Genomic DNA, 16,534 nt, shown 5'->3' with positions numbered 1-16,534 from the left:
TAAGATTAATTGGTTTTTAAAAGTTTGTGTGTTTTTACACACAAATGGAAAAACACATTTTATCATTAATACAATGGTTGAAGACTGGGCTTTTCCAATTATTAATAATTAACTAGTTTAGTTGCCACATATCATATATGAATGACCAATTTTCAAAGAATTTCAGACTATTATCATAGACTACAAAAAATACATAAAACTACACTATTATAATGTATCTGCTTTTTTCCTCTCTGATGAATCAGAAGGCACTTAGGAAACTTCCTAAGTCTTAAAGCAGAAGTTTCCAAATGCCCATCTCAATTTAAAGCCCTGTGAGGATCTGTGGCAAAATGAAAAAAATAAGATGAAATATACATGCCTGTTGGTTTACTAAGTTAGCCAACCTTTTTTCCTGAAATTATGCCTTTTCTACTTTTTAGTATTAATATCCTTTGTTCCTTGTTTCTCATATCCAACTGAGAATGTATTTCCCAGTGAATTCCAAACTAAAGATTAGTTTTTAGAAAGTAACTATTCTTGGTAGTTAAAAAACTAAAACATCCCAAAGAAATAAAACCACAGATATTATTGATTTCCCACAATGTAAAATTTGTAATAACTGGCTATTTGAGTCTGGAAATTGGAAGGAACTGCTATCTCTAGTGTGGCAGGCTAACATGTGAGACTCTCCTAGCAGACAAGTAAGACCCTGGTTGGGACACACATATTTAAGGCACTGCAGGTCTCATAGGAAGGAGGCAGGGCAAAACCAATCAAAACTGGTAAGCTGGGAAACTGCAGGCAGAAGGGAGGGGGTTTGGGTGCCCTGAGGGTAGATGCCCATAATGGCCTACCTGTCAGAATACTGGGTACTGGACCTACTAAGTAGAGTTGGAGGAATCTGATCCTGGTTTCCTAATTTTACACAAGACCTTCAAGGAGGACTAAAGTGGTCCCAGAATGGCAGTACTTCCATACCAGAAGCGGAAACAAATCCTCTGTGGACTTAACCCTTCCTCAATATTGGCCTGCAGAACTCACGCAGATTAACAAGCAATGAGCTCATAAAGATCACTATATATGTGAAGATGCCAGACATTACATGTGAGAGTTGGCAGAAACCTTTTAACTTCCAAGGATTGCAGATTAAATTAGAGTTCTTGGAGACATAACAAGGTATGCTTAAATAAAAGACACAACAAATTATCAGGAATGGACAGATTGAAAAAAAGACATGAATTCTAGATATAATTATTCAAATTTAAAATATAATTATTAAACCATAATTATATTGAGGAGTGAATGAGTTAAATGGCAAATTAGACACGGCTAGTGAGTTAACTGACAAATACACACGAAAAAATTACCCAGACTGGAGGACACAGAGACAAAGAGATACACATTATGAGACACAGATACGGAGGAGAGAACAAAGTCTAATATAGTTCTAATTTGAGTGCAAAGAGAATAGACAGAATGGATGTAACTGTTGCAAAATTTCCAGAGTTAATTAAAAAGATGAATCCAAAGATCTACAGATCCTGGAAGCAAATGTATTAGAAACAGAATAAATAAAATGAAGTTGCTGGAGGCAATTAAAGTATCAATTCTAATTATGCTAACAAAAAGGAATGTTATCTAAATGACTTCTCTTTTCTCTGGGGCTTATTTTCCAACTGAAGCCTACTACACTGGGTTTAAACTACAATTTCTTCAGTGTGCTGGGCTATAAACATATTACTGAAGTTTAAAATCAACCAAGTTTAAACCAGTCAAAATTTAAATAATACATATTTTAATCTCAATTTATTATGAAATCTAATAGTATAAGCAACAAAACATGACTAGTTATGAATGTCTAGGGAAATAGTTCATACTGTAGTTATGAGTTCAAGCTATTATTTTACATTGTATTTATGTCATTTATCATTAATGTTGGTGGTAATTTCATAATGAAAGCCATATTCTCTTTTCAGAGTGAAACCTTTTGGCATTAATGAGAGTGTTAGGAAAAGATAACTATGATTTATCCATTCATTCTTTCAACATATAAAGAGTGCCTAAAATATGCTAGGTACAGTTTCAAGTTCTGGGGATGGAGGACGAGACAATGCAGTATATGCTACAAAGGAAAAAAAAAGCAGAGAAAAAGAAAAGGAACACACAGGGAGAAGGGACAGGTTGCAGTTTAAAATAGGACAACATGGATGGGCTTACTGAGAAGGCAACCTTTTGTTTTTCCTTTTTCTGTCTTCCCAGTAGACTAGATGAGAATGCAAGTCTTTTTGTTTTTTTGAGACAGAGTCTCACTCTGTTGCCCTGGTTAGAGTGCCGTGGAATCAGCCTAGCTCACAGCAACCTCAAACTCCTGGACTCAAGTGATCCTTCTGCCTCAGCCTCCTGAGTAGCTGGGGCTACAGGCATGCGCCACCATGCCAGGCTAATTTTTCCTATTTTTGGTAGAGACGGGGGTCTTGCTCTTGCTCAGGCTGGTCTCGAACTCCTGAGCTCAAACGCTCTGCCCGCCTTGGCCTCCCAGAGTGCTAGGATTACAGGCGTGAGCCACCTCCCGGCTAGAAGGCGAGTCTTGACCAATGACCAGAAAGATACAGAAGAGGACGCTGGCAATGTTTGGGAGAAAAGTGCTCCAGACACAAGCAAACTACGTGCAAAGGACCTATGGTGGAAGCATGCCTGGAATATTCAAGTAACAGCAAGGAAACTAGTCTGACTCCTGTGAGACCAGCAGGTGAAGAATACAAGGGAGTCAGAAGGCATGACACCTTGTAGAGCAGTGGTCCCTAACCTTTTTGGCACCAGGGACTGGTTTCATGGAAGATGATTTTTCTGCAAACAGGGAGTGGGGGTGGGGGTGGGAGAGATGGTTTCGGGACAATTCGAGCACATTACATCTATTGTGCACTTTATTTCTATTATTATTACATTGTTAATATATAATAAAATAATTATACACTCACCATAACTCTAATGCTGCTCCTGATCAGACAGAAGGCAGAGCTCAGGCAGAGATGTGAGCAATGGGGAGTGGCTGTAAATACGGAGGAAGCTTCATTCACCTATCCACTGGTTACCTCTTGCTGTGCGGCCCAGCACATGGAGGCCATGGAGGGGTACCAGTCGGAGGCCTGAGGGTTGGGGACCACTGAAAGAACTTTGAGTTTTTACTGAGTCAAATGGGAAGCCCCTGGAAGGTTTTTAGCAGAGCAGTGTTGTGATATTTTTAGATTTAAAAAACATGTTCACCATGTTTGTGTGTTGAAAACAGACTACAGGTATGGTGAAGTTAGGAAATCAGAAGCCTATTATAACAATCTAGCGAGCAATGATATGGCTTAGACTAGGAAATAGGCAATGGAGATGGTGAGAAGTGGTCAAAATACTGAATATATTCTGAAGTTACTACAAAAGGGATTTCCTGAAATATATGGGGTGTAAAAAAAAAGAAAGAAATAAAAAAGAATTCCAAAGTCTTTGGCCTGGACAAGTGGAAAGATGTAGTTGCCATATACTGATATAGGGAAGAGAGTAGGGGAAGCACAAGTTTTGAAGGGAAAGTCAGGTATTCTTTTTTTATTTTTTTGAGACAAGGTTTCCCTTTGTTGCCCAGGCTAGAGTGCAGTGGCACGATCGTAGCTCACTGCAGCCCTGAACTTCTGGGCTTAAGCAATCCTCCTGTCTCAGCCTTTCAGGCAGCTGGGACTATAGGTATGTGCCACCACACCCAGCTAATTTTTCTGTTTTTAAATTTTTGTACAGATGGGGTCTTGCTATGTTGCCCAGGCTGGGGGAATTATTTTTAGGCCTACCAAGCTTGAGATGCCTACTAGATACCAGGTGGAGATATTGAAGTGCCGGGTGGATGTATGATTTTGGAGTTCAGATAAAAGATCAGGACTGGAGAAATAAATTTTGGAGTCAAGAACATATGACATTGTAAGCCATCAGAATGATGAGATCATCAAGGAAGTGAATACAGAAAAGTCCAGAGTCTAAACCCTGGGGTCCTTCAACATTTAGAGGTAGGGAATATAAAGAGAAACTAGCAATAACACTGAAAAGAAGGTGTCAGCAATACTATAGGGAAACCAGTAGAGGTGGTCTTCTGGAAGCCAAGTGAAAAAAATATTCTGAAGATGAGGGAGTGATCAACTACGATAGATTAAACAGAATGAAGTCTGAGAGCTGTTCACCAGATAGCAGTGTAGCGATCACTTGTGACCTCAACAAGAGTGCTTTTGGTGGAAGCAAAAGCCTGCTAAAATTGATTCAGGATAAAACAGGGGAGATGAATTGGACAGCAATATGGATAGCTCTCTCAAGGGTACATGATTGCAGAACACCACTTTTGGTTTCCACTTAACTACAGGAGATTGACTATTCACCTTTATCTCCTTTCCCCTCAAAATATCCTCTAAAATTACAATAAAAAATGAGCAACAAGGATAAAGAATGAAAGTGAAGAAAACAAATAGATGTGAGGGAACTGACTTAGTAGAGCAGATGAAATTACACCTAAGACAAAGACTCTACAACTAAGACTATACCACTGAACTCTTGGAAAGGCATAGCATTTGACAGCATCAGGCACCACTCCTCACAGCCAGGTACAGTACACAGAAACTAGGTAAATGAAAAAAACCAGGCAGTATCAATGTCAGGAAACACAGAAAGTTATATAAGAAATGAACAATAGTAAGAGAGTAAACATTTTTTTTTTAAAGAAATAGGGTCTTACTATGTTGCCCAGGCTGGACTCAAATTCCTGGGCCCAAGTGATCCTCCTTCCTCAGCCTCCCAAGTAGCTTTACCTGGTCACAAAAATGAAACATTTTTACTGACTTATCTAAAAGTTAGAATATTATATTGGGAAGATGGGTAAGGGGAAGTGGAGTAGTAGTATAAGGCAGCCAAATTTTCTACTGTGGGTAGGGGATATTAACAGATAACCTCTAAACCTGATAAATCAAAAATCTGCTGACATTATTTAGATGACATTATTTAGAAATAAGAAGTTGCTTCTGGGATCCGGACTCAAGAGTGAGTCCGGATATAAACACTCCATATTTCCTTATATGCTTTTTTTAAAAATCACAAATTGACTTTTAAAAACCATGCAACTGTACTATTTTGATAGTTAAAAATATGAATAAATAGATAAAACATGGGAACTAAAGATAAATAACTTCAGATAAGGCATTTATTCAAATAGGCAAGTATTAAAAAAATTAATAATAAAAAATCTAGAATAAAATTTCTAAATGATACCAACATTGATTGGGGAATAGAGGCTAGGGAAAATAGGGGGAAATCTATGGGGGAGAAACCAGGGAGGAGAATGGTGTGTCAACATTTTTGGGTTGTTCTAAGATCTCGATATTGACAACTTTAAAGACTGGTAGGGAAAAACAAATATAACTAAGGGTTAGAAGTAAGCACTAAAAGAATAAAAACAGAATGCATAGTTTCAAATCTATAGAAGAAAATTTGATCTATCTAATAGAAGATTGGAAAGGAAAAAAGTTATACAAAGTATGATAAGTATACAACTTCTAATAAGGTAGCAGAAATATATGAAGTAACAACTTATAAAACCATGGGAAGCTATTAACAACAGGAGTTTATTATATATTCCTCTCTTAAAGAGCAAGAAAACCAAAAAATAAGCAAATATAAAGACAAATTGAAAAACATAAATTCAATCTAATACACTTCACTATTCAGTCTAATGTAATTTCCCACTCCCTGTTTCTACATGGAAGTGTTTTCCTAGAATAACATTCCTGGCTCCTCTTTCTTCCTCCTCTCCCTCTCTTACTAACTGCTTCTTTAGGGGAGGAATGAGTTAGCTGACTGGTGACTTTGAAAGAAGAAACTGTAAAGTGGTTTTTCACCCCCTCTCCACTCTCCCACTGGATCTGCCTACGTGCACTGCAGTGTCTTTCTGGTCTGTCCTCCTGGCCATTCTATAAGTTTGGTGGGTCACTATGCCTGAGTTTGGATGGATAGTTCAATTCAGGGAAATATTAGCAAACCCTATGCCAGTCCTCCAAACTAGCTTTAACACTAGCAAAGTTCATAGGCAACAAGTCCCTACTTGCCTGCTTAAAGCCTTCAATTAGCTGTCCAGTATCTTAGTCTTAAACATAAGCAGGCAACCAAGATCAGCAGAAAACGAGGAAAGCCTCTATTATGAAAGTCAGAGATAAAACACACACATGAAAAGTAACTTAGGAAAACCAAAAAGACTTAGGAAAATGGAAACTTCAAAACAAAATTATTTATAATCAATATCCTAAGTAATAAGGAATGATACTGATTCTATTAGACTAGAGAAAAGATGCTGTTAAAATAGCAATGTTCAAAGGGAAAAAACTCAAATCAAGAAGTTTCAAATCTCTAAACTGAATGGGCTTTTTTAGTGGTTAGCACAATGTATGAAAATACATCCACATCAAGTCACACTGTAAAATTTACAAATATTAAAATTAAAGGAAGACCCTGCAAGAGAATAGGAAAAAAACAAAAACAAAATAGGTCCCACACAAAAGAAATGCAAAATGCCTTCAGACAGATTTTTCAGTAGCCACATGCAAGCTGGAAGACAACAGAGAAATCATTTCAAAAATTTAAAGAAAAACAACGGCCAACTTGGAATTCTACCCCCAAATCGAGAGTACAATTATAGACATTTTCATATATTCAAGATCTCACACTTTACCTCCCCTGTAGCCTTTCTTTAGAGGCTCCTAGAAGATGTGCTCTAACTCTCTAAGGGAGTAAAATAAGAAAGTGGCAGGTGTGAGGTATGGAAACAAGAAAAATAACAGGACTCCTAAGGAAAATCAAGAGAGAACTCAGGACAACGGTCATGTACCAAAGAGAGCAACGAGTTCAGACTTGTGTTGAATAACACAAGAGACAAAGTGAGGGCTGTCTTCAACATGATATCTTTTCTTTCTGTTGTACCATATTTTCAAGCAGATATGCCTGAGTGGGCCTGGCCTAGATTTTTATCTGAGCTTGGTTTGCTGGACCATGTGCTAAAAAGCCCTTGCTCTTTCCTTCAAGCCCTGCTCCCTGGATCACTGAGAACACATAGTATTTCGCTTTATCTATTCCTGAGAGCTGGAGGATAGCCACAGGGAGCTTAAAAATGGAAAAGCCTAAACAGTCTATTCTGACAATGTTATAGGCAAATATCCAATTCTAGTAGCCAGTGCACTTTCAAATTACAATGACTATGGATAACCCTATGTTTCCTAAGATTTGTTCAGGGCCTTGCCCAGTGACTTTCTCAGAAAAGGCTCTTGCAATAGAGAAAGTGAAGCCAGACTACGACCTAATGCCTCTTTTTAGGTTCTCTTCTCCTGGGACAGTTCAGCAAATACTGACAATATGGCCTTTACTGTAACAGTTAGGTTTTTGCATGTTTCCTCATTTTTATTTTAATCACTTTCACACTCATTCATATGTATATATTTGATAAAATAAACTATTTCATTGAAAAATTGTATCAAGAATACAAGAATCATTCAATATCAGAAAAATCAATGTCATTCACCATATTACCATTACTAAAAGTGAAAAACCAAAAGACCATCTAAACAAATGCAGATTTAAATCAACAATAAAGGGAATTTAAAACTAGCATAAAACAGCAAATATCAAGAGCAACTTTAGATTCTGAAGCAGTAATAAGATAAAAATGCTTGCTACCACAGTTACTATCAAATATTGACTGACAACCTTACCAAATCAATAAAAAAGAAGTATATGAACTAAAAAAGAAGAGATAAACTGTCATTATTTGCCTTTAGATAGACAATCCAAAAGAGCAATACTGCAACAGTATTCATCAAAGCTGTAAATACAAGATCAACATACTAAATTCAATATATTTCTCTGTACCAGAAATAATAGGATACCATTTTTAATGGCAATAACCATTATAAAATACCTAGGAATTAGCCAAAAAATAAGTAAAATGTTCTGAATAAATGGAGAGAGAAATTATATTCATGAATGGGATTTTACTTTGGAAAAACATCAATTGTCTCTAAATTAATCTATAAATTCAATACAATTCTAATAAAATCCTAAGCAGCTTATTTTAGGAAACTTTATAGATTAATACTAAAATTTATACAGAAAAAAACCTTCACGAATAGTTATTTTTTTTTACAGAGTAGGACAAAGACAGGTTATTCACCTATTAGATATGAAAACATATTACAAAGTTACATTAAGAGAGTGTTGCATTGGGAAAGGAACTGACACCAATAGAACAGAGAGCCCCAGTTTCACGTTTATGGAAACTTGGTATATAACAAAATGGAAAAAAATATGGACTGTTCAGTAGATGGTGCTAGGAAATCTGCAATCCTACTTGGCATGCTCAGCAGACATTCACACTCAGAAGACTCAAAAGGATATAACTTGGCACCAAGGTTACTCAGGTTGGCAGGAGGATATAGAACAGTAAACAGTGGCATGTAGAGGAGAGAATCCTCCTTAGGTAAGCCTCACATGCCACAGGAAGCACTATCTTGTAAAAATCCTGAAGGTAGGTTCCAGAGCCCCACAACGAGGAATAAATGTGGTTACCAAAGTCATACCTTATTCAGTCTTAAAAAATCTGTGCTTTTTCTTTTTACAATTAAAAAATGTTGTCTAGGCCGGGCTGAGGTGGGTGGATCATTTGAGCTCAAGAGTTTGAGACCAGCCTGAGCAAGAGCGAGATCCTGTCTCTACTAAAACTTGAGAGAAATTAGCTGGATAACTAAAAAAAAAAAAAAAAAATTATAAAATTAGCCTGGCACAGTGGCGCATGCCTGTAGTTCCAGCTACTCGGGAGGCTGAGGCAGTAGGATCACTTAAGCCCAGGAATTTGAGGTTGCTGTGAGCTAGGCTGACGCTACGGCACTGTAATCCAGGCAACAGAGCGAGATTCTGTCTCAAAAAATATATATATTAAAAAAAAAATGGCTAGGCATGGTGGCTCACGCCTGTAATCCTAGCACTCTGGGAGGCCGAGGCGAACAGATAGCTCAAGGTCAGGAGTTTGAAACCAGCCTGAGCAAGAGCAAGACTCTGTCTCTACTAAAAACAGAAAGAAATTAGTTGGCCAACTAAAAATATATACAGAAAAAATTAGCTGGGTGTGGTGGCGCATGCCTGTAGTCCCAGCTACTTGGGAGGCTGAGGCAGGAGGATCATCTGAGCCCAGGAGCTTGAGGTTGCTGTGCACTAGGCTGATGCCATGGCACTCTAGCCAGACAACAGAGACTCTGTCTCAAAAAAAAAAAAAAAAAAATGTTGTCTGGTAAACAGCTGACATTCCATATTTATCTTAACCCCATAAATTTCCAAGGAAATACTGCTGAGAAAGAGTAAACCCAAGATTATTTTTCCCCAGAGACAGAGATGGGTTTTGTTAGCTCTTTCCCCCCTAATGATTAGATGGAGAAAAAGTTGAATTCACACCTCATATCCAAAAAGTAATTTCAATTAAAGACCTAAATGTAAATGGTAAAACTATAAAATTAATAGAAGACATAAAAAGCACAAATAATTGGAGGGATTTCTATTCCATGAAGGAGACTAAAGATAAGAATTAACAAATGACAAGATTTTTTTTTTTTTTTTTTAAACAGGGCCTCACTCTATTGCCCAGGCTAGGGCACAATGGCATCATCATAGCTTATGACAGCCTCAAACTCCTGGCCTCACTCAATCCTCCTGCCTCGGCCTCCCAAAGTGCTGGGATTATAGGTGTGAGTCACTGCACCTGGCCAACTAAGTTATTTCTAACATCTGAACCTGAAAAGGGAATGATATCTAGAATATATAAAGAATTTCTTGCCCTGTAATCAGCAAGAAAGAGAAAAACCAATAAACAAAGGGACAAATCATAAGTATAGGCAAGCCACAGAAAGGAAAATCAGAATGACTAAAAACCATATACTTTCCCTCATTAGTAACAGGATAATGCAGATTAAGAAAAATTCTACATCAGCATGCTTCACAATTAGCTTAAAAAAGAAAAAAAAAAAAAAAGGAAAAATTCTACAATTTTACACACATTAATCAGCAAAAATCAGAAGCTTCTACCGAAATGTAGAGAAAATGACACCCTTATGTCTTCTTGGTGGAAAGGAAAATGGTACAGCCATTCCTTAGAACAATCCAGCATTACTTAAATATGCATATACCTAAAACTCTAGCCATTCTAGTCTAGGACATGTATATTAAAGAAACTAAAGGGCAGGTTCATAGAAGACATATACAAGCTTATAGAAGTGGGAACAGCTGGGAAGAACTGAAAAAGGAAAACATAAGTTACAGTATGTGAATACAATAGAATACTATGTACCTGTCAGAAGCATGTTATATAAGTAACATGGGTAGGTTTTAAAAACCTAATATTTTGTGAAAGTTAGAAGCAGAATAAAACTTATACCACAGTATCTTTTGTATAAAATTTAAAAGCTTATATTAATACAAAACAAATATTAGTTTTTCAATGAAATATACTCAAAATATGGAAGATGGTTTAGAAGGACAAACATTTAGGGATGTGGAGTATGAAATTGCAGGCAGGAAATGAATGAAAACTAGTAACATAAAATAAAACAGAACAGAAACAAGCATAGCCTTCTAGACCAGTGATATTGGTATCATTAATGAAGAGTAAGATCAATGAGTGATTCAATTCAGAGCACCTGAGGTCCTTAAAAAACAAAAGTTATTTTACATAAGCACTTTTAGGACTTAAGTTAGATTAAACATTATTTCTTGAAATGTCAAAAGCTATAAACGGTACATAATATAGTAAGCACCTCACCCACACAATTCACGAGTTAGCTAAGCTTAAAAGAAACAGTTCATTTTCCCAAATAAGATAAACTAAATAAAAAACTATACAATGTAAATGGATATTTCAAGGCAATACTAAGAAAACAAAATTTCTTGTGTTGAACAAATATTCCAATGTGTTTTTCTAAGATTGTTCTAGTATTCAGGAAAATAATTTAAAATTATATTTTGTGTAAAGTTATAAGCAAACTAATTCTAATTATTAAATATATGTGAATCTATCATCTTGTAATTGCCTAAGGAAAAAAAAATATATATATATGTGAATCTGAAATTCCAGACTGAGAGACTCTGTGATACATTTACAGAATTTAAGAAGTTTAAGTATACATGGAAAAATTTACAAAACATACAACTATCCTAACATCTTACTTTTTATTGTGCTACATATACATTTTTTCAATCTGTTTCCATATCAATGTGCTATATATTTCTAGAAAGCACTCTTATTTGAGGCAGATATAGCAGCTATCCCCAGTGTTATCAACAAGGAAACTGAAAAATAAATAATGGAACTTAAATCTTATAAGTAGTGATGTCCAGGCCAGGCGTGGTGGCTCACCCCTGTAATCCTAGCACTCTGGGAGGCTGAGACGGGAGGATTGCTCGAGGTCAGGAGTTCAAAACCAGCCTGTGCAAGAGCGAGACCCTATCTCTACTATAAATAGAAAGAAATTAATTGGCTAACTAATATATATAGAGAAAAAAATTAGCCGGGCATGGTGGCGCATGCCTATAGTCCCAGCTACTCAGGGGGCTGAGGCAGTAGGATTGCTTGAGCCCAGGAGTTTGAGGTTGCTGTAAGCTAGGCTGATGCCACGGCACTCACTCTAGCCTGGGCAACAAAGCGAGACTCTGTCTCAAAATAAATAAATAAATAAATAGTGATGTCCAGACTAGAATCTAGGTCCCCCCAATTGAGATTTGAGGTCTTATTTTTTTTAACTCACTTAAATAAAATGCTGAAACACGAAAATTTATAGTCCTCTTAGCTTTTCCTTTCTTAACTGATAGAATATAATCAGAAAAATTTTAAAAACATGTTCTAGTTTTAGTTAGTAATTTATGTAAAGTAGTACTCCTTAAATAAGTTGCTAAAAATATTGGAGTCTTGAACATCACATTTATTTATTTATTTATTTATTTATTTTTGAGACAGAGTCTCACTTTCTTGCCCAGGCTTGAGTGAGTGCTGTGGCATCAGCCTTGCTCACAGCAACCTCAATCTCCTGGGCTCAAGCAATCCTACTGCGTCAGCCTCCTAAGTAGCTGGGACTACAGGCATGCACCATCATGCCCAGCTAATTTTTTGTATATATATTTTTAGTTGGTCAATTAATTTCTTTCTCTTTTTAGTAGAGACAGGGTCTTGCTCAGGCTGGTTTCGAACTCCTGACCTTGAGCAATCCGCCTGCCTCGGCCTCCCAGAGTGCTAGGATTACAAGCGTGAGCCACAGCGCCTGGCCTTGAACGTCACATTTAATTCAACTGAAAAACAGTATTCTAAGGCTCTCATGATAAAAAAGATTACAAAATTTCTCTGTTTATTCTAGCCCTAAATTTCTTTTCTAGAATTTTAATAGAAAAAGAAATTTTTAGACACAAACCGTCACCAGTCAGATAATGTATATTGTAGTTTAGCATATTTGACTAAACAATAAACACCCTTAGAAAAGTGAAACTGATTTATCATTTATTCTATGCTATTATTAGTACTCTTCTCCCATACACCTTAAATAGTAGTCACAAATTCTATCTTGATGACTAATCTTTTCTACCATAAATAGTGCTGATTCAACATTTCACTTCTACTTTACTTCTGGCATTCAATTTAGATATCTCAATACCAAATTTAATATTTGTTTTATCAAAAATTTGCTTCAAGAACAAAATTTCCATAAATTATTCTCTAACAAATCAAAGCAGAACCTTTAATTGTAGAACACAAATGGAAAATAATACACAAGAAACTTTATTTCTTCAACTTGAAGGCTAAAAATAGAAAATTGAAAACTAGAAAAATAGGCTTAAGATAAATTTTACAAGTATTTTTTTCTGCAGTGTCAAGATTTCTATTTTAAATGATGTTACTTATTATATTGTTATTTTAAAGGAAGGCTTTTCTAAGAAGCCTTTAGTAAAGTTCTATGTGGTGTTCCGAAATGTTCTAGTCTGAACTGTTCTAGAAGTGCTTATTTGGTGAACATAAGAAGTCTTTAAGAAGAAAGAAAAAAATACTAAATCACAATCTTTATCAAGTAATTCAGAGTTTTCAACAATATTGTAAATGTATTCTTATAAACTTGTATTTCTGATAGTATTAACCTGTAGTATGATCACAGCAAGTATACGAATTTTCCAATATTCTGGGGAAATATTCAGTGTACTGAAAGTTGACTGCATTTAAAATCATTATGAAACAAAAAATATGCCAAACAGCATTATCATGTTAAATGGCGAGTGAACATTTTATTTACAATTCTGTAGTAAAAACTAAAAGAAATGTGTAACCAATGGGACATATTTTCAATGTTTACAGAGCATCCTGAATATGGAATTTTAAAAGTAATTAAAATAGGTAGAATTAGAAATCTATGAAAAATTAAAAATCATTACTGCTAGAACTGATATCATTAAGTACACACTCTAAGGACTTCAGTCTTGGTTGGAGGAAAAGAAAGTAAACCTTTCATATATTTTGATTTTTCCAGGATGGAAACTCGTCATATGGTAGAGATACTAAGTTATATGATCCTCAGAAGAAATGGAAACAATTTATAAGAAAGATAAATTTCAGACTCACCAAAACTAGTAAAACAATAGAGGAAACTATTGGGGCTAAATACTTGTCATTCTAGAACCATCTCTTTAGAATGCTCCTGGTGACCTTTTCAAGATAATTTTTTTAAAATACAATAAAGGATAATAGTATCAATTGTGGGTGAAAACACAAACCCAACACTGCATATAATACAGATCAGAAAATTTTATTATTCAATTTACTTAAGGTTGTAAAAAAAACTAGAATTTTTGCCTGTTCTCATATTTATGTTATCATTCAATTTCTGAAGATTACAAGTAAATTAATTCAGAAGTTTAAAAAGCATTACTGATCCCTATTGTAGCAAACTGTATATTCTATAGTTCATCAATCTTAACTCTTTCAATAAACCTAGGGATTTAAATAAGTCAAAAATGAAAGCAGTCTCCAAAATTAAAATCTAGGTGAAATGTCCTCATGGTCCAATAACTTGTAAAATGTGAACAGGTCACCAGACCAACATATTAGTGTATAACTTTAATAATTTCTAGCAGCAAAACACCTGGAATAGCCAATAACAAATGGTTTCATTGGACTGTAGATTAACTTCTTTCAGAGTAATAATTTTAAAAAGAACTCTAAAGTATTGTTCAACTGGAAGCAAACATGAAAGATATCAAAGATCTTGTTTATCACCACCTTTCCCAGTGGAATCAGGTGCAACTGGAACCTTATTAGTTTCAACAAAAACAGATTCAAAGGCAGCTTCCTGTTCTTCCAAAGAATCAGCAGCCGTGGCTCCTTTAATTAGTGTTGGGTTGGTAAAAGATTGTTGCTGCTTGGAAATTTTACTGGATTCCATCGTCTTCCTACCTCTTCTTTTACCAAGAATTTTGACATAATTTGCAGGTATAAGTCCTGTTGTTTGACCATCAAGACTAGCCAGAAGCCAACCACGCACTCTGGGTTGTTGTTCTGATGGAAAAAAAGACAGCCTAGTAATTAGAACATACTTTGGAGGTCCAACAGAATATTGACAATAAAATATATTACATAAAATCTGTGTTACATTTACATAATAGAATATATAAACAAACAGTACATGAATGTATACTGAAAATGAAATGCTGAGTGAACTTAACAGTTCCAGGGTCCATTCCTATAATTTATATTTTTTATTTTATGCTTCAACTAGTATCAATTTGTTTCATATTTAATTTGGAATCTCAATATGTCAAGCTAGAAATAAGTATAGAAAACATATACTTTTATGCAATCACCTTTCTTTTTCTGTCTTTTCCTTTTTTTTTTTTTTTTTGAGACAGGGTCTTGTTCTTTCTCCTGGGCTAGAGTGCAGTGGTGTCATCATAGCTCACTGCAACCTCAAACTCTTGGGCTTAAGCAATCCTCCTGCCTCAGCCTCCCAAGCAGCTGGGACTACAGGCCCATGCTGCCACACTCAGCTAATTTTTCTATATTTTTGTAGAAGTAGGGTCTTGCTCTTGTTCAGGCTGGTCTCCTGGCCTTATACTTACATAAGCCTCAGCCTCTCAAAGTGCTAGGATTACAGGTGTGAGCCACTGTGCCTGGCCTGCAGTCATCTTTCCTTGTATACTTTTGGCCAAAATATAAACTCATTCCATATGACTGTAATAAACAATCCTGAAGATAGTGAATGCTAATTTGAATCCAAGATTGGCAAAAAATTTAAGACCCCAGTTATCTCTAGTCACATAACAAAAGTTAAAGGCAATACTCTAAGCTTAGAATAGGAAAGATTATTGAATATGTTCAATATTCTATGACATTTTCCCACATATTTTATCCATGTCTTCAAAATACTGTTTAACAGTTATAATTTTAGTTCAACATTATGACTAAGGCACAATATAAGACTTTTTTTGTTTAACATTCTATAATAAAAGGATGAAAATAAATCAATCATGTCTGTGAATGATTTTATTCTAAATGCTCAAACATACTTTTCTTGGGCAATGGAGGAAAGCGATGAAGCAAAGCCAAAGGGTTAAGAGGGACTATTGCAAAATAATGAGATACAAAAATTTTTCTAAAACATTATACTTGAAAGAAACATCTGACCTTCTTTATTCTTTATCTAGATTAATTAAAACTAATTATCGGTGTTGCCTCTGTCTCTAACAATAAATCTTAAAAAGAAATCATTCTTTCAAAATCCAAAGTAGTAAACTGCTATTTTCACTAGAAGAAAAAAACAAATATAATATCTAAAAGCCTAAGGTTTTCTTCCCCATTCCTTAAGACAGGGTCTTGCTATCTTGTCCAGGTTGGAGCCCAGAGGCTATTCATAGGTGCATAGCACATTACAGCCTCCAACACCTGGCCTCAAGCAATCCTCTTACCTTAGCCTCCCAAGTAGCTGGCTATAGATGTGTACCACCGCACCCAGCTGAAGCCTAGGTTTTATATAAGAAGGAATGTGGCAGATTTAGCAATTTGATCCAAAATTTTTCAAAGTTTTCAATTATTTACACATAAAACTAATGATTTGAACATTGAAGGTATTTTCCCTATTGTAGAGTGACTAAAATAAAGCTAAATCTTCCATTAACAGAGCCTCCCATGAAGGAGTTAGCCAGAGTGATTAACAGCATAGGCTTTGAAGTCAGACAAACCTAGATTCATAGTTCAGCTCTGTGATACTGAACAATTTACTCATTTTGAGTCTCAGTTTCCTCCTGTGTAAAGGAAGGACAAGATAATAGTACCACTTGATAGTATTATTGTAAAGGTCAAATGAAATATGTAAAATATAGTACCTTTTACATAGTAAGTATTCTATAATTGACATCTGTTATGGTTACTAGTACCTTTACCAATGAAATGTAACTTTTTGCAATAAATCTGAATCCCAAC

At 35.5% G+C, this 16,534-nt stretch overlaps 1 protein-coding gene across 1 annotated transcript in view; it reads right to left on the bottom strand.

Moving 5' to 3' along the window:
* Nucleotides 1–13,319: 13,319 nt before the first annotated feature.
* The window catches only part of PEX13 (peroxisomal biogenesis factor 13), a 29,319-nt gene continuing 26,104 nt past the window's right edge, over nucleotides 13,320–16,534 (bottom strand). Inside the window, exon 4 of the mRNA XM_012764844.3 lies at nucleotides 13,320–14,614. Within this exon, the coding sequence (XP_012620298.1) occupies nucleotides 14,316–14,614 (299 nt within the window). The 3' untranslated portion in view covers nucleotides 13,320–14,315. The remainder of the gene's footprint in view (nucleotides 14,615–16,534) is intronic.

This window comes from Microcebus murinus, chromosome 3, assembly GCF_040939455.1.
Source record: "Microcebus murinus isolate Inina chromosome 3, M.murinus_Inina_mat1.0, whole genome shotgun sequence".
Lineage (NCBI taxonomy): Eukaryota > Metazoa > Chordata > Mammalia > Primates > Cheirogaleidae > Microcebus > Microcebus murinus.
The sequence above is the reverse complement of the archived record's forward strand: the minus strand, read 5'-3'. Positions and strand labels throughout refer to the sequence as shown.